This window comes from Pocillopora verrucosa, chromosome 7 (assembly GCF_036669915.1).
Source record: "Pocillopora verrucosa isolate sample1 chromosome 7, ASM3666991v2, whole genome shotgun sequence".
Classification (NCBI taxonomy): Eukaryota; Metazoa; Cnidaria; class Anthozoa; order Scleractinia; family Pocilloporidae; genus Pocillopora; species Pocillopora verrucosa.
The window spans coordinates 16,664,592-16,688,422 of record NC_089318.1 but is presented as its reverse complement, the minus strand read 5'-3'; the positions used below and the strand labels follow the sequence as shown (position 1 = coordinate 16,688,422).

Sequence of the window (23,831 nt, the reverse complement as noted above, 5' to 3'; positions counted from 1 at the left end):
AGCTAATGATCATCTTGTCAATATGTACATTCGCATTTCGCGTGGAGAAAGACGTCTCGAACAAATGGTACAGAAAAATTTGGCCGGCCTTCTGGTGATAACCAAAAAAGTAGGCTTTACTTGGAGAGAAACTACTTTTTGCGCTCTGTTAGTTTTCGTCTCTGAGCCAATTGTTTTCCATATAAGTCTTTCATGCTCTTGAGCTCCGGGTTACCCTGCATAACAGGCGTAATTTCTCGCGCATTTCACTCGAGCAGACAAATGCATGAGGCGTGTGCAAACGGCGAATCCTTTGCACAGAAAATAACTGAATAAATAAATAAAAAATCAAATTTTAAAGAGTCACTATTTTCGTGTACGTCCTTCAGTGCGTGATCAGATCATGACCTCCTTTCACGTACAGTCCGCGACAACGACGTATTATAAACATTGAGTATGTCTTCATTGCCAATTTCTTCTTCAAATTGGCTTCGCATAATTGAAACGTCTAAGGCTAGATTTCAAAAAGTTATATTTTAGACAAATCGCACCAGAGGAGAAGATAATTTTGAACCCGTTTTATTAGCTGGTAAGCTTTAGGATACTACATTTTCTACTTCATGATGGCTTCTCGGCTTAAAATTTGGGAAGTTAACTGTGTCCCCTGTCACTGTACCAGGATGTACCCCATGGCTTTGATGTGCTTGTTTCCATTATCTGGCAAGTGCATTGCCTGATTTCCGCACGTGTTGGAATCATCAGTTAGACCTCCTGTGCCAAAACCAATTCGGGAGTTACAGGAACCACAGTCATTCTGGTCGTTAGCCATGATGCCGATTCTTGCTTTGGAATGAAGGCTGCTTCCCATTGCATTGAATCCTTCCTTATTGCAGTTGAACTGCAGGGAGGCCTGTTGACCAACCAGCGACTTCCACGTGTTACGACCCAGTAAGGTGGCACGGTATTTCCCATCAGCGATCAGTGAGAACAGTGAGTTGGCGTGCCTGTTGATGACAATGAACCTGAGCTGATGATTAATCTTCATACCAAGGCAGATCTTGGAGAAGGATGTATTCCAGTAGGTTGGTAACTTAGTCTCTTGGGAATCAAAGCCAGTCTTGCCTCCAGAAATGTTATAGGCATCTCTGTTGCTCCAAAATTGGGAATCGTAATGGAAAGTTCTCTGAAAGACAAGAATTGCATTTTTGATTTGCCTATGTTCATTTCAATAATATCAAGAGTTTCGCAAAGGAGACAGGGAGTTAACCTGCGTGCCGGCAATCTTCATGGCCAGCGTCCATCCTCCATCCCCACATCCAACAATTCCCATGTGACAGAAAAAAGGAATCGTTTGTGAACCAAACATCAGCGGGTATACTTGGCTTCGTTGCGATCTTAAAAAAAAGAGGAATTAAAAACAATTGAATCAACCTATGGGTAGCCATTTGTGCCAAAATATCCATCACTAGTAACAAACCCAATTTTTAGTGCTAAAATATCAATCTCAAGTGATAAACTCAATTGTTCGTGCTAAAATATCAATCGCTAGTGATAAAACTCAATCGTTAGTGCTAGAATCGACTTGATTTAGATCTTCAACTATGCACACTCACTATTGCAAAAAAATTGATATTATTAAAAAACATTATACAAAATATCAGCGTATAAACTGAAGTTCCCCCTGAAAAAAGGAAAAGAAAGACTAATGTAATAGCTGATTATACTTTCATAATAAATCACCTTTCCATCCTTCTGAAACAAGATCACGAAATGGCCAAATTTGGTGGCCTGCATCCAAATTCTCTCATTTGAGAGAAAACAGACATTGGCTTTGAGTCTAAGTGCAGGGTAACCTCGCCACTATTTTTTCGATCTACTAAATAAAGAATCTTCCTAAATAAAGAGATTTAGTTGAAACTTGATGAGGGCCATGGCTTCCATATATTTAGTAAATGACACAAAGTACTTTTCGATGGGGCGAAAGTTTTCAAGATGGAAGCTAGTGTGCAAGTTTATTATCAAAGTTGCTATGCTTAGCGCAGTATCATTTTCAGAATTATCATTATAAGTACTACAGTTATTTCATATTCTCTCATAAAATTCCGCGCCGGTTTTGTTCTTAGTGAATAATTCACTTACACATTCCGGTCGAAAATTTCCTTACACGTCGAAGCTGAAAAAAAGAAAAGGCATATCAACAGTAATAAACCCTTTAGGAAAAAATGATGGGATGGAGTTTTGAAATGCTCTCAAAGGGAAAATTTACGCGTGGAATAGGAAATACACAATGTTCTTGGTCACTCGTGTTTTCGTAACTTGCATTGTTAGCGGTGTCTAATGCGCTAGATAAAAATAAAGGAGCGAAGCCGCGAATTTACCCAGCTTAAGAAATACAGCAGGTAAAATGTTACCCGAACGGCAGATATTTTCATCTCCATAGTATCCTTGTTTGCATGTACAGTTGTACGATCCCTTAGTATTGTTACACACAGCATCAGCACTGCAGTTCTGTCTTCCTGTAGCACATTCGTTGATATCTGAAAAGACTCTCCTTTAATTAGAACGTCGTCTGATTTACAGATAAAGTGCAAACAACAAGTGGAGACCCACGTTTGATCCGATGTCTTGAGAGCCTTGCAATTTTGTCGCAGTTCTCTCGAACATGCAAAAGTACCATCAATCCATTAAGGAACTGATTATTGAGCACGATTATAATACACTTTTAATTTACTTCTGTAAAATGTAAGGTAACCGATTCAATATGAAAACCTCCCCCCCCCCCCATCTTTTTTTAACACCAAGAAATGGAGTTGACAACTTTCGTACTTCAGGATGATTCTAATCTGTTATTTCTCTCTAATTGGCGACCAATAACTTTTTTTTTTATATTACGGTATAATCTAGCCGACAGAAAAACACTACAATTTCACAAACTCTACCACTGTATTAAACCCTATGACTAATTTGAACGTTTTTAGGGTGGAAGTTTGCTTCTTTAGTTTTCATTCCCTTGTTCGTCAATTAGAATAACAACTTTGGTCACTTTTACCTTCGCAAGTCCGTCCATCTCCAGAATATCCTGGTTTACACGTACAGTTGTAGGAACCCTTAATATTGTTGCACACAGCATCAGCACTGCAATCGGATGTTCCCTCGATACACTCGTTTATGTCTGCAACATTCAACCTCATTGATGTAGAGTATATTAAAGTTAAGTACTTGGTTCCAATGTCACTCAAATAATGCATAGAATTCTTGCGAGCTGTATCCGCACTGCTGGTTTCTCTTCTTTCAGTTCATCTCTATGAGCTCCCATTTTCCGGATTTACAAGACCACCCAAAATTGTTTTGTTGGTTCTTTATTTTTTTTTTTCAGGAGATAATGTAACCCTTAGACTTATGCCAGTTTATTAATAATTTCTTTGTTTCACTCCTCCTAAGCTCCATGCATGGAGCTCATACAATGATTTTTTAGTCACAGACGGAAATACTGTCATCTTCTTCATAAAACTTATAACATGCAGACTTATTTACCTTCATCGCAAGTCCGACCCTTGAATCCAGCGGAACATAAACACCTATCTCTTTTGTCAGTAAAACCGTTTAGACAAGTGGAGTTGTTCTTGCAGGGTTTTTTTGCACAAGCACTCTGATGCAAAAATAAAAAAAATTCCCTTAACGTTTTAGTAAAACCCATACCCCTGTCCTATAAGTCTCGCTCCTTCTGGAGATGCAACATTGTGATAAGACTTGTAAAAAGCCTCTCATTCCAAATACATAGGCTCTTAATTAAAATCAAAACTTAGGGGGAAACAAGAATCATTTTGTTATGATATGCAACTAGTATACTCCTGTTTTGTTTTCTGCAAGTAGGCTAAGTACCTTTCGGCGACAAAGCACCAAAAATATTTAAATTTGAAAGTCTGGACATTTATAGTTAAAAATTGTGCTTTTATTTCAGCCTTAAACAAATTAAAGAAACCTACGCTGCACCTAGTATTAACTTATCGTAGCTGGGCAAGAGTCCATCTGACGTTGATTACATGTGGGCCTCTTACGTCAAAATATGAACACACACCATGGAGACCAATTTTCTCCGACTCAAATTCTCTTTTTTCGAAATTGGCAAACATTTCACAATCGATCCTTTACCAATAAGCATATAGATGAAAAGCAATGACAAATATAATTATAATAATTAAAGCGATGATTTCATGCTCGTGATCGTGAGTGTAATTGCTCTGATAACATAGCATTTTTGAATGAACTAACTCCTCAGCTGAATTATAAAAAATAGGTTTTGTCCTTCCTCGAATCTTTTAGTCTGCTTCGTGCCCTGAGTAACATTTTTCTTTTTACAACTGCATTTTCCTTCTGTTTCTCAAGATCTTTCTTGAAACAGTACAACTCAAGTGATGCAACCAAGGTGAAAATCGTCCTTACCTCAAAGAAATAGTGATGCGAACTCTTTTTTTCTTTGTATTCATTGGAGTTGCTGTACTTATCAGACGACAGTAACTCACACCACAAATCACCTTCAGCAGCCAAGTTCACGGAAACACATAGAGGATGGTGATGGCATCTAAATGTGCATTCAAAGTCGTCGTATACCATAATTTCGTCAAGCTCAGGTACATCGAGATAATGAAACTTGTCCACCGAGAGCAGACTTTGCCTCGATATCTGTGATGAGGTAGGTAGTATGTTGTCGGGTTCTAAACTTGCTGCTCCTGTCGGTGGAGAGAAAGCTTACCATTTGTCTTTGTCGACAGATCTGTTTATGAACTTTTTATGAATAAACTTCGAATTATTTAAACTTACCGTAAGTGATAATTTTTGATACTAATTTTCATAAGTATTTTCTAGTACACTTCCTTTTTCTTTTTTCTTAAACCTCTTTGTTTGTCCTGCGGGCGACTATATCTATTGCCACCGGTGGATGACTTGGGTGATGCAAGTGTTGATTACCAGAAGATAAACGCACAAAACTGTCTTCAAATATGACATTTACGATCTCAAACTCGCTAGTATACATTCAAGTAGAAGAAAATTAGAAGTGCTGCTTTTGCCCAGCCAGGCCGTGAGCTCTAAATTTAGTGAAGTGCAATGAATTGCTAAGTTTCCAAACATTCTGTTTTTCTTGTGGACTGTGGACGTCATTGACGATTTTTTAGAGAAAAATTTCACAACAAGTGGGCGATAACCATTGCAGGAGACTCAAAGAATATGTAGGGCATAATTCAAGGATGAAGACTGCATTCACACGGCCATATTTTAATTTCATACCTGGGAGTGCAATACCAAACAAAAGAAAACTGGATAACGATGAACCAGTTTAGTAAAGTAAAATTTACATACGAAACTTGACTTAAATTTGCAGAAAAATGCCAAAATTACTCCGCCCTTATTGGACTAAAATCATCCTCCGCCTCGCAATAAATTGAATGAAGACCAGACCACCTAGCGCATTTTACGATAGTTTGTTTCGAATATTTTAGAAGCTTTTACAATCAATCTATAGGTCTGCATCACATGACAAACTGGCATGGCAAAAGTTACCAAAAGTTTCGGTTGGTCACGATCAAGATCATCAAAGTTATAAGCTAAAATTGGAAGTGCTGGAAGTGAATTTATGCACTGCACTATCAATTTGTCTTTGTATACATTGACTTTAATTTTACATAAAGGCCTAATAATACATTCATCAGGTGGGCTATGATAAATTATCTCGACGTTGTGATATGAAGTGGCCAAACTAACAAGTTTTAACCGTTTCCGTTGTCTGGCGACTGTGTTTGAGTTTCTTTTGATGTAAATCAGTCCGAGTATCATAAATCAAAGAGGCCAGGTCACTTTCTACCTTTCAAAAGTAACACCAAGCTTCGACAAAAATAATTTTGCTGTATAAAATAATTTCAATTATGCAAACCATCCATCCAGATCTATCCACGTACCTGAAATTTCCATCGGTTAAATAATCAAACATTAATAAACAACTTTTTAAAAATCAATTTCACGATGAGAAAATTACGAGGCGACTTAAATTCATTTTGAAATTTCTTATCTTCTTACAGTGGTACAATTGGTATATGCCAATTCTTCTCATTCTCCTTCTCCTTCTTTATCTCCCCATTAAACTACATTCAAAGTCATCATATACCATAATTTCGTCAAGCTTAGGTACATCGAGATAACGAAACTTTTCGAACGAGAGCAGACTTTCCCTAGATGTCTGCAACGAGGTAACTGTTATGTAGTCGGGGTCGAAGAACGCGCACTTTTCGTTTTGTTTTGTTTTGTTTGTTTGTTTGTTTGTATGTTTTTTTTCTAAATAGTTTACTAATAAAAATACTTACATTTAGGAATAGATATTCGATGACACCTACTCAGAGACAAATAATTATAGTGCATGGTGTACTTCCACTAGCCATGGACAATTGTCTGCGATTTAATAGGTCAAAATAGGTACTTATTTTGCCAAGAAAAAAAAAGGAGCTATTAAAATAAAAACCGAAATAGGTAAAAGGAAGCTAGTTAGATCCTACCAAGATATTTTTTCGACCAACAGCTTTCGATAGATCCGAATATTTTAAAATTTTAAAGGTGATAATATTTTATACAAATTTTTTGGCCGGTTTACTTCCTTTGCTTCCTTTAAACCTCTGTTTGTCTTGTAGTCGATAGTATCTATTGCCACTAGTGGCAGACTTAGGTGATGCAAGCGCTGATTTCCAGAGACAAACAGACTAAAACAATGAAAACCATCTGCAATCTTTATCAAGTGAACCTTACAAAGTTTAATCGGTTTCGCAGTTTAGTAAATCTAAGGATGTACGAAGCCACGATCAAACCAATACTATTGTGAAAAACAAAAGAAACCTCTTTAACTATCTGCTAGCATCAAACATTAATACGCTGTCCCTTTAGAAGCGGTCTGGTGTATTTCGGCTCCAAAAAAAAAATATTTATTTGAAAGTTTTTTTTTGCCTCATTCTAAAAGTTCTCGTTGACTGAGTGATAAACAAACAACAGGTCGCTTACAGAGCTAAGAGTCAACTTTCGGCAGCACTATTATTTTAGATGAGGATGGAGAATTTTTCTGTTATTTATGGCATCGTCAAGCAGAAAAAGCTTCATTGTGCTAAATTAAAGTGTCAACCACAATTTTAAGACGTAAACTTCGCATATAATTGGTTCTGCTTTTAGTGCATTATTGGTTGGAATTTTCGAAAATGTGCAAAATATGTTGGCCGGCTATGCTAGAAGTTCATCGAAACCACAACATACCTTTATATTTCCAAACTCCTCTACCTACATGACAAAAATAACACTCCACTTGATTTATTTTGGGCATTTTCGTAACTATTCTATGTACTAGCGATTTCATCGGTTATAAACTCAGCTGAGGGGGTCCTTTGAATAAATTATTCTTGTGGCGCACTACCTCGTAAGATTGCAGCTTTTTTCCAATTTAAAAAGACCGTACTTTAAATACCATTATTTATTTTACTCATTGACACTAAGATATACTTTGGATTAACTTGGCTATTTCAAATCTCTCCAGACTATTGAATTCCCTCTTTTTTCTCTTTAACTGAGTAATAAACAAAACAAGAGGTCGCTTATAGAGCGAAGAACCACCTTCGGCGGCGGTATTTTTTCCTTGATAGGAAAGGAGATTTTCTCTCTCTCATGGCATCTTCAAGCATAATAAAGCTTCAAAGTATTTAATTCAGGCGTCAAACCTAGGTTGTAGACGTGAATTTCGTACATAATTGAGTCTATTTTTTGTGCATTATTGGGTGGAATTTCGAAATTTTGCATAATATGTTGGCCGGCTGTGCTAGAACTTCGTCAAAACAACAACATATCTTTATATTTCCATACTCGTCTACCTAACTTTTGTTAGCCTGAATAAAAATATTACTTTTGTTAACCTGAATAAAGATATTACTTTTGTTAACCTGAATTAATATATTATGGGAAAGGAGTTGGAATTTTGTGTTCAGCCTAGATTAAAAGTTGCATATTTACGATCATGACCGCGGTAAAGACAAAATAAGTGTCAAGCTGAAAAAAATAATTTTCAATGTAAAAAACCGTTAAAACTGGAAAATTTATGTAACTTGTTCTCAAATAGGATCCAACTAAATATGCCAAACAAACAAATTCCTCAACACGAGCTTTGCAAAAATGCGAGCACGAAAATTTATGCCATTTTTAATGATCGGCGCTTTCAGAAATGGGCCTTTGAGCGCCGGAGCGATTTTCGCTCTGGAAAGAAAAAAACTGCAATAAATCGAAAAAACAAGATGGTTTCCATTACTTTGAGACTAAGAGAAATTCGTTGAAAGAAATCGATGATTTTAACCGAAATGTCCGAACCACTTTTTCGAGAGACTACACCTCAACTACGATTGAAAGAGACTAATTACCCCATCACTAACCCCGCTCAGTTATCGATAATAGATAAACTAACCTTGCGAAGACACAAGTACAGACATCGTGAGGCACAGGACTAACAGAATACAGATAAATATCGAATTCTTCATGGCGCTGAACCTTCTCGAGACCGACTTCCCGAGAAACATAAACTGATGGCAAAATTCGATCTTATAATTATTATTATTTAGTTTTTTTTAACTTCCTTGCTGCCTTTTAACCGATGATTTCTGATTATCACTGGTAGTTAAGGAGATCACTATCCCTGGTAACCAATCATAGAGAGCTATTCTGCACCACTTAACCGACGTGGGCCAATTACCGTTGAGTATTTGTGACACACCCCACACTTGAAATGTAACGCAACATTCACAGGTGTTTACACATGTTAGACGTACAGACAGTCACGAATTAGACAAAGGAAATAACACACACTACTTTCTTTCTCTCAGGATGTCACGCGCCGTGGTTCCTTATTGTATTTCTCCTGCCCTCCATAACAAAAAAAATTGAATCTCAGAGGTTACTAGGCTACCGTTAGCCAAGTAGGAATGTTACAAGTCATTCCGTGCGAAATCAAAGTGAGATCGTCTCAGTGCTGTACGAAAGGACCGAAAGACAACTTATGAAGTAGAAATTAAATGTCCTGGTCTGTCAATAATCTCTACTGAAGCATCTTTTTAAAGCAAACTTTATTAAGCTTTTAGTTTTTTGCTCAAGTCCTGAGTCGCGCCTTTCGATCAACAAGCCTTTTGCGGTATTCAAGAACATAGTACGGTTTCGTAATCCTCTCTCCAATTCCTAAACCTGATAAAACTCGATAACCAGATAAGCATGTATTTATCCCGGTTCTTATTCCCATTTCTACTAACTTTGTGCCCTCGATGAAATGACTATATCCTAAGGCAACTCCATTTGCGCTACGCGCATCTAACCACGTAAACTGTAATTGTCCTAAAATGTCCCGCTCTCCACGTTGAACCAGTTCCATAACCACCAGTTACAGATCAAGTTTTTTTCTGTTTCATTTTATTGAATCATAATGTCTAATGACGCTCTAATCTTCACTTCATATTCAGTAAAGGCGGAACAGTTAAGTGAGCAGTGATGGTATGAGAAATTTGGTGCGAAATTAAAATAACATATTTGTAGACGGTATGGCGAGATGTTTATCTTTTCCAATGTTCAAATACTTAACAGAGTTTGTCGAAAAATGTCTATTCTAGTAGTTTTTTTTAGATATCTTACAAGGAGGAACTTATACCCAGACGGAAAAAGAGTTTTATATGTAAGAGAAACAATCAAACGTGTGAACTCATAGAATCCTCTTATTTTACAGACTTGGACCCGGAATAATGTCATTCTTTACCATGAGTGAAGATTCACTTTGGGATAAGGTCTTGGCCACATTCGTTAACGTGAAGGCAACGATGACAGGATTATAGCCTCACACAACTACCAGTGAACTTACTGAATGAAAAAGTTTTTTTCCCTTTTTGCGTGATTCTAAATTTGGAAAATTTCTATGACGATGAAAGGCAACAGTGTCGAGAATTTGGGTATTTTACTTATAAACATATTCTTATGAAAGTGCTACCGGATGATTTTTAAATTTCAAATGTTTCAAACGCGGCATTTTTTTTTTTTTTTAATTTCAAAGGAAAACAGTTCAAAGTGGATTAAGTCCTTTTCAAAGTACAAACCATTTAAGTGGAATTTTGAATCCCTCATAGCTTTAAGACCTACTTTACTTATTTCATGTTTAGGAAATTATCGTGGATTGACCAAATGTTCAGAAAACAAGTCAAAGATCAAGATAGCGGTTTTTAATCTGCCAACATCATGTACAAATCGCCTGGCATTGGGTACTAGAAAAACCCAAACGGAAAGATTTAACAATTTCCTTCCCTCAATACTTCAAAATGTGAACTTACAACACAAACATACAATAATAAAATGTGGAATAAAATAGAGTTCGCTAGTTGCAAGCAAAGTCCTGGAATCTGGCGGGTGGCCTAACACGGGTAGTAATGAACTCTGGTTCAGGGCTAGGTTGCTGACTTTTTGGTCCTAAGTGGACCTCCCCGTCTGATGTAATGACCTGAGTTGGTGTATCCTTCTGCTTGGCTTCTGATACCCCCCTCCCAAGAACAACACGATCACAAGCTGTTCCTCTATGGCTGGGGTAAGGTAGCTATTCCGTAGCTGCTCCACGTGGCGCCTCCAGGTCTGGTCATTTACTTTCACCCTGAAAAGAACTGGACCCGTTCGCTCAATGACTGTGCCACGCACCCAGTTTGGCCCTCTGCGGTAGTTGCAGACCCATACATACTGGTCGTTGACGAAAAACTTTAAGGTACTGTTGTTAGACTGGAGCAATCTCTTGTCGACCCCCCTCGTGACATCCGGCTTAAATAGGTCCAGCCTTGTCCTGACATTTCGACCAAGCAATAGCTGCGCAGGACTGAGAGCAGTTGTTGCGTGTGAAGCTGATCGATATGTTAGCAGTAACCTATGGAGCTTGTGTTGAAAAGTTCTCCCCGACTTGTCAGCTTTTATTCCTTTCTTGAAACTCTGTACCAGTCTTTCCGTCTGATCATTGGTTGAGGAGTGATGGGGCGCGCCAGTGACATGCTTAATCCCATTTGCAAACGAAAACTTCCTAAAAGTTTTCGAAGTAAACTGAGGCCTACTGTCTGACACAATCTGATCAGGAAGTCCCATGCGTGCAAATGTGTAGATGTGAATCACATGAGGTGAGCCTATCCTACCCAGTTCTCAGGATCTTCGCCCAGCTTTTTGATGAATACTTTCAGTTGTTTGTAAAACGCTTTCTCTGTCCATCCACGGATCTCTTTCCAGTAGTCAGCCAACAACAGAGGAGCTATTTTCGGAGAATGGGACTTGTGAGTTTGTGCAATTGAACCGTCTGCATTCAATTTAAGTTGAACCAAATGTATTATGCATTTTTTCCTGTTGAACCATTTGAGCTAGTTTGACCATTTAAACTACTTCAACCAAGTAAGATAGAGTGTGCAATTTGTGCAGTTTAACTGTTTTTGTAAGTTGAAGATTTAACCAGTTGGACCAATTAAGCTAGATTGTGCAGTTTGTGCAGTTGAAGCACTTAAGCTAGTTAGACCATTTGGACTACTTCAACCAAAAAAGATAGGTTGTGCAATTTGTGCAATTTGTGCAATTTAACTGTCTACGTTAGTTTGACTATTCAACCAGTTGAGCCAATTAAGCTAGTTTGTCCAGTTGAACAGTTTAAGCTAGTTTGACCATTTGGACTACTTCAAGAAATTCAGATAGCTTGTGCAATTTTTGAAGTTAAATGTCCTCGCTAGTTTAACTATGTAACCAGTCAAATCATTTGAGGCAACTTTAACAGTTTCTGCAGCTGAACTGATTAAACTAGTTATGAATTTTATACAGTTTAACTGTTTTCGTAAGTTTGACCATTTAATGTACGAGAACCTTAAAACACAAATAACTATTTAGTATATACCAATAATTGAAAATGAAAGTATAATGTACCAACCTGGCATAAGAAAAACGTATACACATGTAACTTTGGTTCTGATATCAAATGTTCATAGATTCTAAAATAACACGACACTATATAAAAAGTCATTCTTCGCATTACCTATCAGTTTTTTCGGCTACAAATTCAAGCACCATAATTAGTGCCAAGAAAGTCAGTGTTTCTGTTTTCGTTCCTTAGGAGAAAGGCATTACGAATATACCGAATATGTCTATCTTTCTAGAACTTTGTTAAATACGATATAGTTTATTATCCTTTTAAGGAGCACTGACGTGGAAGCAAAACCAAGAAAGTTAAAACATCTTAGAGAGAAACAGTCTTACCTTATAGTCACCTTTTAGGTAGGGTTTCGCTAGATTAATTTTCTCTTTCTGAACCTTGGTCCACGTGACTTCCAACAGCATTGGGAACCTTTATTTCCGTATTTGAGGACAGTTTCAGAGTTTTCTCCCCAAAAGGCAAGTCATGAATTATGTGAGTACTGGTGATGTACGACAGAAAATGATCAAGTTTCTCTAATGCAATGTACATTCTTGTGCCTTTAACATATTTTACGTTCGCGCCTTTGCCGCGGAGTAATAAATGATGTCTAGGTGTGTTAAAACGATACCTGGACAAATTAGGTATCCATCTCTGCAAATCTTTATCTGCCATAATGGACAAAATCTTCCTCTTCTTCTTCCAACCCCTCCCCTTCATCCTTCTCATTCTAAACCACAAAAACCAAATGAAAGAGAAGAGAATAAGGGGGAAAAATTAAATGAAGGAGAAAAATACAGTAAGGGAAAAGGGGGAGGGGGGAAAGAGATTACAAATAAATTTAAATCTATGACAATCTATTGAACAGGGGTCAACTACAGAAACCAATCATTCATTCCAGTCTCCTCACGGTTACCTTTCCTTTTGAGTTATATTTTAGTGAGAGTGTAGATTCAAACATGTCAAAATCCCATATAAACATAAAACTGTCTTTTGCATTACAGAAGCCGATAGCAGAACTATTGCAGTGAACAGTGCTAATTTCCTGTAACTAACCCCAGCGAAAATCCGCGTGAACCAGCCAAATATTCAAAGTATTTTGAGACAAAAATTATGGTATGAGTAGTTACCAGTATCCTCTAACTTTACAGAGACAAACAAATTGAATAGGGAGAACCTGCATGGTGTGTTGCCTGATACTTAACAGAATGACAGAAGGCAAGCTGACCATATATGTAAATATCTTAATGTGGATTAAAGCTTACCAGATTCAATATTTTCATCTGCATAATACACTGGTGTCAATGGAACGATGGGTCGAACTTACTGTGGCTGTCGACTCTTTGTCTTTTTCTATAAGCAGCTTGAGAGTTTTTCGACAAGATGCGCAAATACCTAAGAAAGGAAACGAAACGAAGAGAAGTCAGTGGGGTGAAGCCAAGTTTACAAAGAGCAAACTTACCTGAGCCTATTTGAAGAAACAGTCAAATTTTCTTTAGAGTTATATGTGAATGAATTTTCCCGATTCCTCGGTCGCATTTGGGCCACTTTTTGCCTCCTCTGTCATGATTGAATAATGCCTATGGCACTTTACACCTCGCAGTAGATCCCCGCCTCCAGCCAACCAAGCCTTTCGCGATATAATGGATGGTCATAAAATTTATGCTTGCAGGTTGTGTAAATACTGCTGCTCGGCTGAGGATAAGGTCAACTTCGTCCTCTGCACTGGAAAATCCTAGGTTTGCTGTATGGTTGGAAATTGGTTTTGAACAGGTCATTAAGGGATGATTTGTGCTTCTTTTGTCCTGTCTCTAGTGTCAAATCCACATATTCCTGTTACGATTGACTTAAAAGAACAGGACACCTCCATATTCACTCATTAACACGCGTCGCAACTTGCTGTGTTTACGAACGTTTATCTAAAACTCTTACAAAGTGACGACTCTACTTCTAGACTACTGACAAATTGTCTCAGTTCGCTCAAAACAAACAAAAACTGACACCTGTTTTTAAATTAATACTGACATTCTTAATTAAATTCATTCGAATAAAAATGATAGGGACGATTTTTTTATCATTTTACAAGGTTTCCCCAGGGAAACGCCGCAAAACCTTTTTTTTGTTTCCTCAGATAATGGTTTTTCTACAGCGATCACATTTGTCACTCTTTTGCTTTCTTTTTTTCCTAAACAGGGTTCTGTTTGTCTTCCCTTTTTACTAAGTTGATACCTAATGAAAAACCGCTAAGATCCACCAGTCATTTGTTTCATGTTTCAATTCTGTAGTGGTAGATTTCACTCGAAGCGGTATTTCACAACACCCACCTGATAACATATGTTTTTGACTTGAGGTCTCTTGGTTCCGCTTTGGTTCGCTGTTCAGTTCAAAACTAATGTTTCGGCAAAGAAGACTTAACGACCGGCACTCTAAGACCATTTTTTAGGAAAATGGAGGAAGTGGATACGTACAACAAAAGCCATAAACGTCCGAAGTATGCAAAACAAACAATACCACCGCTATGTAGTGAGAAATGATTTTGCACGATTAGTTCACCAACCAAACGAGACCCTCAGGAATACAGTTTCCTTCATCATTGATTTGAAGACGAAAAGGTAAGATTATATACGTTAAAGTATAGATTTAATGTTTTCTACTTAACTTTTTAGGTGCTTCTGTCAAGTGTAATGTGCGTTGCAGTGTCATGTCGCGCGCGGAACAAGTTGAAACGACAGTGCAATTTATCCAACTTTAAAAATCGATTCTTTCTCTCTGAGTCATTTCCCCAAAAAATCTTTTGGGGCATTAAAAGAACAACTCTTTCACTTTTAAACGCTAGGTTTTGAACGAATTGCAGTACCACAAGCTTAAATAATAGGCTAATTTTAGATAAGTTTTCTTCTCGAATAAGTCAACCAAATTAAATTAGATTGTAAAAGTAAATAGTCGATAATTGCTAAAAATTGTTGTACGGTATTTTTTGACATCTTTCTACAATATGTGGTTGATTTTATTGCCCTTGAGTGTTTTATTTTGTAGCGCGGGGCGTCGTGCATCGCCCTAAATTTCGCATTAAAAAAAGCGGCGTTTTCACAAATTTAGTGATTATCGACGTCCTCGAAAACCAATCGATATTTAGCAAATGAACTATGCAGTGTTTTGTTTTACATTAAGGTTTACCTAACAGGAGATTATGGGCCAAATTGATGTTTCAACATACACCCTCGTTAGAAAGGCGAATCCACGGAAGAAAGATACAAAACTGTATGATATTGAGATCGATATGATATTAAATCGATACCGAGGGCCCGTTTCCAACTTGCTGAGAAGTGCATTTAATTGCCTTCCGCCACGATTACTAGCTTTCTTGACAGCTTTCTGAAGACAGAATACTTTCTTTCTGAAGACTTCTGATATGCGACTATTGATTATTACACCTCGTATACCTGATTGCTCCAAAACTTTGTTTGCGATTGTTGAAAGGACTGGTTCTCCGTCTCCGTCTTTACATTGCTTTCGCTCGGTCGTGTTTTGATCAAAAACGCCTTGTTAATTTCACGCAACCACTCGGCGAAATGGTAAAAATGACAAGGGAAAAACTTTACCTTCAAGTTAGAAAATTAGCGAAATAGAAAGCCACAATATTATAGTTTAATATTTCAGAGGTACATTGAGTGCTTTTTCCGTAGAGAATCCGCACGATGGTAAAACATTCGAAAAATACAGTCGATTTGAGTGGGGTGTTGAAGTGGGCGTGGTCACTACATTCATGTTAAGACTATTTGTACCCCATGAGTTTGATATGGTTATGAGCATTTCTGTTGCTCCAGAAATGGGAATCGTAATGGAAGGCTCTCTGAAAGACAAGAATTACATCTTTGATTTGCCTTTGTTAAATTCAGCGATATCGAGAGTTTCTTAAAGGAAGCAGGGAGTTAACCTTCTCGCCATCAATCTTCATCGCCAGCTTCCATCGTCCATCCCCACATCCAAAGTTTCTCATGTGACAGAAAACAGGGATCTTTTGTGAACCAAACATCAGCGGGTATACTTGGCTTCGTCTCGACCTTAAGGAGAAAGAGGACGTCAAAAAAATAGGCAGTGAAGACTGCATATGGCTACTGATACCTCACATTGTTTTATAGCATTGAAAAAAAAAAACCGGGGTTGTATGATGATGCTAAAAGTTAGCGTTGCAGAAGATTTGATTAGCATGCGAAACAGAAAACCTGCTACATCTCACATACTTATGAGAAGTCCACAAGAGAAAGAAGATTCAAGAATATAGTGAATAATTTACACTTAATCACTACCTTAATTGTAACAAATAATCATATTAATAATTATAATAATAGTAATAATAATGATCATAATGACGATAACAAAAGTAATAGTAATGATAACTTGATTTGCCTATTAATTATGAATCATTGTCACACTTCATTGCAATTCCATTTTTGTGAGATTTTTGTTTCATACAACAAGGCATTCCGCGTTTCAGAATATTCCACCATTCCATCATTCCATCGAATGGCGTCGCCCTGTTGAACTCCTCGTATCGTATTTCGGACCTTTGCTCGCTTCATAAATTTAGCGGCTCTTTCGAGCATTTGTCACTGATTGAAATGGTAAAATGATCTCTTTTCGGATGAATAAAATTGTTCTTCAAAGTTTCCACGATGTGCAGGTCAAACCTATTTAGATATTTCGGCAAAGAAAAAGTATTTTTTTTCAATCATTTGCCGGAGACGCCACTGTGAAGTTATTTTAAGATGTTTATCATCTATTGTAGTAATTTGCGGCTAGAACTGAAAAATTATATCTTCGGATCTACTGGGAATAATTCGCTGATTCAAACGGTAAAATGCTCTCTCTTAAACTAAAAAATTTTTTCCTCTAAATTTCCATGATGCGCAAATCACTCCTCTTTAGACATTTCTGCATGGTGAAGGTTACTTTTTTCACGCGTCATTCTGAGATGAATGTGAGATGTTTACCGTCTTCTTTAGTACACTACGAGACGAACAATAAGTAGCACCGGAAAACAGTGTGGTCACCAATCAAAGCGATCAGAAGAAATCGTCGCTAAGAGTTGAACAGACAAAGATGTTCGGAAACAAATAATAGCCAAGAGTGAGGAATATCGGATAAAACTCGGCAGACTTCGTGGTGGACAAAGAGGGGAAGTTTTTAAAGAAAATGAGGTGCTGCGTCAGTGGGAGAGCATAACAGGGTAATTTAGTGGCCAATTTACGTTATGTTTATAAGTCCGCGACAACGACGTATTAAAAACATCGAGTATGTCTTCATTGCCGATTTCTACTTCGAATTGGCTTCGTACAAATTGAAACGTCTTAGGCTAGACTTAAAAAAGTTATATTTCAGACAAATCACACCAGAGGAGAAGATAATTTTGAACCCGTTTTATTAGTTGGTAAGCTTTAGGATACTACATTTTCTACTTCATGATGGCTTCTCGGCTTAAAATTTGGGAAGTTAACTCTGTCCCCTGTCACTGTACTAGGATGTACCCCATAGCTTTGATGTGCTTGATTCCATTATCTGGACTCCACGTTGCCTCATTTCCGCACGTGTTGTTGACCTCCTGTGCCAAAACCGATGCGGGAGTCACAGGAACCACAGTCATTCTGCTCGTTAGCCGTGATGCCGATTCTTGCTTTGGAATGACTAGGGCTGTCTCCCACCGCATTGAATCCTTCCTTATTGCAGTTGAGCTGCAAGGAGGCCTGTGGACCTACCAGCGACTTCCACGTGTTAATTCCGTTTCAATTAGCGCCATGAAAATATTAGCAAATGACACTGCCATTTTCGTACCTATAACACTGCCATTTTCGTACCTATAGCAATGCCATGTGTTTCGAGGAAGTTCTCCTCATTGAATTAAACCGAATTTTCTCTAAGTATTAAGCCAAACATTTCCCTGAGGTAGTGCGTTGGGATCGGTGCATTATGGTTGTAGAACTTTTCGTATGCTTCACATACTATGTCCGTTCCTTCTTCTTGAGGTATATTTGTTTACAAGCCAGAAAAGTCCATTGATACTAGAATTGTTAAATCTTTCCGTTTGGATTGTTCCTTATACCCAATGTCACGCGACCAGTTTTCCATATTTGGATTTGACCATGTGGTTGAAGTTTTTGGTAGATCTTGTCTCACTAATATTGTCTTGTTTTCTGGACCTTGGACAAATACATCAAAGCTGATGACGTGGATGGGATCTTTTTTTGGCCAAGCACAAGCGGTAAACATGAATCACGTCAGAAGTTGACGAAGGCACGACAGGAAATGCCGAACGAAGCGTCGAACGTCAACACGAGTCAATCCATCGGAAAAGTGACAAAGCAGGTTGTGGGAACGGACTGGGAGTTATACACCGAACAGTTGGGTTTTTATTTTCCCGTAAATGGAATCGCGGAGGCTAAAACGAAGGCTGTACTTTGAACAAATCTTTCAGCAGAAAATTACCAGCTTGCGAAGAATTTAGTGACCCCAATGCAGCTAAAGGATGACGCCATTACGTATACTGTCATAGAGGAGCGGATGCAGAAGCAACTCAAACCTGAAAGGTCAGCGACTCTTGACGACCGTAGACGTTTTTCAGGGAAACAGCCGCAGATTTTGCTAATCCCCTTTGTCGTTTATCTCCACTGTCCTGTATCAACAGTGAATTTCTTCGCAGATAAATTGCTACCTTATTGCGATTAGTCTTCATGATCGGCGTCCGTCCTTCATTTCCGCATCCAAAGTCTCCCGTGTGAGAGAAAACAGACATTGGCTTTGAATCTAAGTGCACGGTAACCTCGCCACTCTTTTTCGATCTACTAAATAAAGAATCTTCCTAAATAGAGAGATTCAGTTGAAACTTGATGAGGGCCATGGCTTCCATATATTTAGTAAATGACACAAAGTACTTTTCGATGAGGCGAAAGTTTTCAAGATTGAAGCTAGTGTGCAAGTTTATTATTAAGGTTGCTATGCTTAGCGCAGTATCAGTTTCAGAATTATCATTATTAGTACTACTGTTATTTTCATATTCTCTCATTAAATTCCGCGCTAGCTTTGTTCTTAGTGAATAATTTACTTACACATTCCGGTCGAAAATTTCCTTACACGTCGAAGCTGAAAAAAAGGAAAGGCATATCAACAGCAATAAACCCTTTAAAAAAAGATGGGATGGAGGTTTAAAATGGTCTCAAAGGGAAAATTTACATGTGGAATAGGAAATACATAACGTTCTTGGTCACTCGTGTTTTCGTAACTTGCATTGTTAGCGGTGTCGAATGCGCTAGATAAGAATAAAAGCAGCGGAGCCGCGAATTTAAGCAGCATCCCAAACCTCTCGCGGCCTCGCCGTTTTTACCCAAGCCGCTCGACGCTTCAAATGCACATCTTAAGACTATTATCTACAGAGGCAAGCGTTTTCACGTCCATCAAGAAGTTAACTTGTTTTTAATTTGAATTCTCAGAAGTTTCTAACAAGGCTATTATCAAAGTTTCTATCAATTTCCTATATATCTATATCTCGATATACATAATTATTATAGACGAACGTCTCATCACAGCAATCTTAACAGACTGAAAGAGTACAAAAACTGGCTTAAAAAATACAGCAGGAGAAATGTTACCCGAACGGCAGATATTTCCATCTCCATAGTATCCTTTTTTGCATGTACAGTTGAACGATCCCTTAGCATTGTTGCACACAGCATCAGCACTGCAGTTGGTTTTTCCTGTAGCACACTCGTCGATATCTAAAAAGACTCTCATTTAATTAGAACATCATCACTGCTATTTATTTTAAAACTGATGCAGTTTTAAAAATAAAGTGTAGACAGCAACTGGAAACTCCAGTTTGATCCGATGGCTTAAGAGTTTCGCAATTTTTCTGCAGTTCTCTTGGCCATGCAAGAGTAACATCAAAACATTTGGGTATGGATTATTGCCATTATAATATACCGGATTAAAACTTTTACAAGTACTTTCAGAATTTGTCCCTCTTTCAAATTCACTAATTATAAAAAAGTATATTAATTTTAAAAATCCAAAGTTGTCCGCCGCTTTGCTCGATGATACCAATTAGAAACCACATATTTTTACATTTATCAGTATCTAGTTGATTCGCATTAGACTCTGAAACTAGGCTCTGTTTTACCTTTGCAAATCCGTCCATCTCCAGTAAATCCTGCTTTGCATTTGCAACGATACGATCCCCCGGTATTGTTGCACATAGCATCAGCACTGCAGTTTGATGTTCCGTCAGCGCACTCGTTTACATCTGAAAAATTCATGGTAACCGATTCAACAGGGAAAACCCGTAAACACATGACCGATTTTATCATTTTATGAGTTGAAATCTGTGTCATTAGTCGCCATTCTTTTGTTCGTTCAATAAAATTAGGGCTTTGGTCACGCTTATCTTCGCAAGTCCGTCCATCTCCAGAATTTCCAGGTTTACATGAACACTTAACCTTTGGTATTGTTGAAAACAGCATTTCCACTGCAGTCTTGTGCAGTCTTAAGACCTACGTGGGATTCGACATGATAGTCTCGCAATTTTGGAGCAGCTCTCCGGCCAAGAGTCAGTTAAGAGTTGATAAATGTGTGAGTTTATAGTAAACCTGACCTAACCTTTCTCGGGCACCTTTACAAGTTGTGTATAAAGCTGGAGTCAACACGAGCTAAAAGGCTGTTTGATAAGACAACGATTACCTTTCTTACACCTTGGACCTTTGAATCCAGTGGTACACAAACAGCGATATCCTTTGTCAGTAAAACCGCTTTGACAAGTAGAATTGTTATCGCAAGGGTTATCAACACAAGCGCTCTGAAGCCAAAAGAAGAAATAGTAACAATCTTAATATCATACCTTGAAATATCAATAAAATGGAAAACGAGAAGCATTTAAACCAACAATAATGATAATGCGAGAGACAGAAATGTTGACAGTGATATTAGAATTCAAGCAACAATTGCAACACTTATGACTGGGAAACTACTTTTTACTTTCGCTTGAAATTAGTATTTCCTAATAATGCAACACCTACCTCAGCTGCATGATAAAAATAGTGGTCCTTCCTCTCAAGGTCGTCTTCGTGTCTTTCGTGAGTAACATTATTCAATTCACATTTGTACCCTCCGTGACCACTCACTCGTTTATAAAGATTAATGCTGACACAGTCAGGTTCCATATAACACATGTTGTCACAAAAACTCATTGCCAGAACTTCAACGATGCGAATGACGTGGTTTACAAGACGTCTTCCATCAAATGCTTTTTCAGGGGTAAACTCCAACTGTCGGCATTGGTCTGCGTCAAAGAAGTCTTCTATAATTATAAAAAAAGATATAAGAAAAGTAAAACGCTGGTAAAAGAGACAGCCATAATAGGCGTGAAGATGATAATAACATTAGTAATAGTTATACTGATGATGGTTAGGTTTAGTAGGGAGGTTAAGCATTTATTGATGATTTCTGTGCCTGAATATAATTAGGCATCCTAAATTTTTCAATTCACCCATCCATTTGCTACCTTTTTTGTCTTCCTTTTTAATTTCTAGATTAATACCTTTCTAAATAAGTTACAGGCAATTATCCGTACCGTCATCTGCAGGAAACTCCCAGGTAGCAATTTGTTTCCACAGATAATGTAAATATTTAAGTAAGAAAATTTTCCATTCGAAAATTCCCCAAAAGCTTGAAGAAATCAATTTCTCAGTGAAGACGAAATCCATAGGTTTAAATTAATAAAGTGGACTGACGAGGTCGATGACAAAGAAATAATTTAGAAGAAAAAAAGACGCAACAAAACCGAAGAAGAAATGAAAACCATTCGCAATTAAATTCACATAAAGGTACTCATACAAACTATCTGCCCAAGTATCTTTCCATCACCAATAATTTACTTGGTTAAGAAGTTTAAGGAAGTGTTAATCTATCTTTAAACAGTTTCCTACCGCGGAGATAAATAGCAAAAGCTCTTTTAAACATGAAACATGCAGGTGTTAAAGGGTAGCTATAATTCTGAAGGACTAATGTCCCTTCTCTATTCCTGCTCATATATGAATACTGGCGAGGCTAACCTTGCGATGAGACAGAAGCGGACATCATAAGGCACAACAGCAAAAAAACAAAGATAAAAATTGAATTCTTCATGGCGCTTATCGCGTTCTGAAACCGACTTCCCGAAGACTGTAAAAATTGATGCAAAAGTTCGATAATAAAATTTGTCTAAATGATTAAAATCTCCTGACTTACTTTCAACCAATAAAATCCAGGTATTACCTTATCATTCTTTGTTTTAGTATGATCTCTTTTTTCATTGTACCAGCAGGTATTCAAATACTTGAGTGAAAATAAATTATTTATCTCACTTTCTGCTCTTTAAACAGTTTCCTATCGTGGAAATAAATGGCAAAAGCTCTTTTAAACATGAAACATGCAGGTGTTAAACGGTAACTATGATTCTGAAGGACTAATGTCCCTTCTCTATAGTCGCTCATATATGAATACTGGCGAGGTTAACGTTGCGATGAGACAGAAGCAGACATCATAAGGCACAACAGTACCAAAACAAAGATAAAAAGTGAATTCCTCGTGGCGCTTATCGCTTTCTGAAACCGACTTCCCGAAGAATATACAAATTGATTCAAAAACTCGTTATTGAAATTTGTCTTAATAATTAAAATCTCCTGACTTACTCTTAACCAATGAATTCCAGGTATTACCTTATCATTCTTTGTTTTAGTATGATATCTTTTTTCATTATGCCGGCAGGTATTCAATTCATTGGGTGAAAATAAAAAATGTATCTCACTTTAATTAGCTTCCTGACTAGTCAAGTAATAATTAATTGTATTGACATAACAACGGCTCTAGTCTAAAACTTCATTTCCGTATTCTCTCCATTGACTAAAACTTATAACAAGGTTTTTTCTTTTCCTTTCAACTCAGTCAAAAATATTATTCCTATTTTTATTATTATTATTAAAACTATTTATTTGCTGCATAATTTTCTACCAGCAGCTGTCACCTGTGCCGATTGCTGATCTTTCATAAGACGTTAAACTGGTATGTAGTATTTCCAATCATTCTGAATTTGCAAGAGAGATAGCATCATACATCACTGTCGTGACAATTTTCCTTGTTTTTTCGTTTTTTGTTTGACACTTCAGTGAATACTTGAATGATACATTTGCTGATTTTCAAACAAAAGCGTACTACAATGTCTATAATTTAGAAGTTAACAATTATAAAGTCTCTAGTTTTAATTTTTTCATCACCAACAATAGATTCAAACTTAGCCAAAGTTAAGAAAAGCAAAGAGAACTGAGTAACAAAGGTACTAAAACTGATAGTGAGAACAGATCAATATAAAGTTATTATAGCTGCCTGTTTGGTTGCAGGTTTCAGATTTCAATTCATTTTCAGCTCATAATATCAGTTGTCGGAAAAAAGCTGAAGTGTTCTCTTCGAAAACGAACTGTATAACGATGGCACTGCTAAAGTATTCAATTGCAGGACGTCTGACAAGAGGGTCTCGATGGGGTCACAGCCTTTACGGCTCACGGTTAATTTCGTTCTGTTACGTTTAAAAGAAACATTTTTTACGGTTACCTCGGTATTTTTAGGACTAACGGCCAAGAAAGATGGGATGGAGTTTTGAAATGCTCTCAAAGGGAAAATTTACGTGTGCAATAGGAAACACACAACGTTCTTGGTCACTTGTGTTTTCGTAACTTGCATTGTTAGCGGCGTCTAATGCGCTAGATAAGAATAAAAGCAGCGGAGCCGCGAATTTGAGCAGCATCCCAAACCTCTCGCGGCCTCGCCGTTTTTACCCAAGCCGCTCGACGCTTCAAATGCACAT

At 37.5% G+C, this 23,831-nt stretch overlaps 1 protein-coding gene and 1 long non-coding RNA gene across 2 annotated transcripts; both read right to left on the bottom strand.

Moving 5' to 3' along the window:
• Positions 1–558: 558 nt before the first annotated feature.
• On the bottom strand, positions 559–22,112 carry LOC131786904 (uncharacterized). Its single transcript, XM_066169823.1, has 7 exons — positions 22,045–22,112; positions 21,010–21,290; positions 20,675–20,789; positions 20,118–20,240; positions 19,051–19,084; positions 15,885–16,011; positions 559–1,162 (listed from the first exon to the last, which is right to left on the bottom strand). The coding sequence occupies exons 1-7, from the start codon at positions 22,070–22,072 to the stop codon at positions 647–649; spliced, it is 1,224 nt and encodes a 407-aa protein (XP_066025920.1). The 5' UTR covers positions 22,073–22,112; the 3' UTR covers positions 559–646.
• LOC136282336 (uncharacterized) lies at positions 2,417–4,555 on the bottom strand. Its single transcript, XR_010718217.1, has 4 exons — positions 4,423–4,555; positions 3,514–3,628; positions 3,029–3,151; positions 2,417–2,516 (listed from the first exon to the last, which is right to left on the bottom strand). It is a non-coding gene; the product is annotated as an uncharacterized lncRNA (long non-coding RNA).
• Positions 22,113–23,831: the final 1,719 nt, after the last annotated feature.

Excerpts from the sequence above, each read along its gene's own strand:
- LOC131786904 (XM_066169823.1), bottom strand. The coding sequence starts at position 22,072 with ATGATGTCCGCTTCTGTCTCATCGCAAG. Across the intron at positions 20,790-21,009 it reads ATTTTTATCATGCAGCTGAG|AGCGCTTGTGTTGATAACCC; the intron begins GTAGGTGTTGCA and ends TTTTGGCTTCAG. Across the intron at positions 1,163-15,884 it reads TGAAGATTGATGGCGAGAAG|AGAACTTTCCATTACGATTC; the intron begins GTTAACTCCCTG and ends CTTGTCTTTCAG.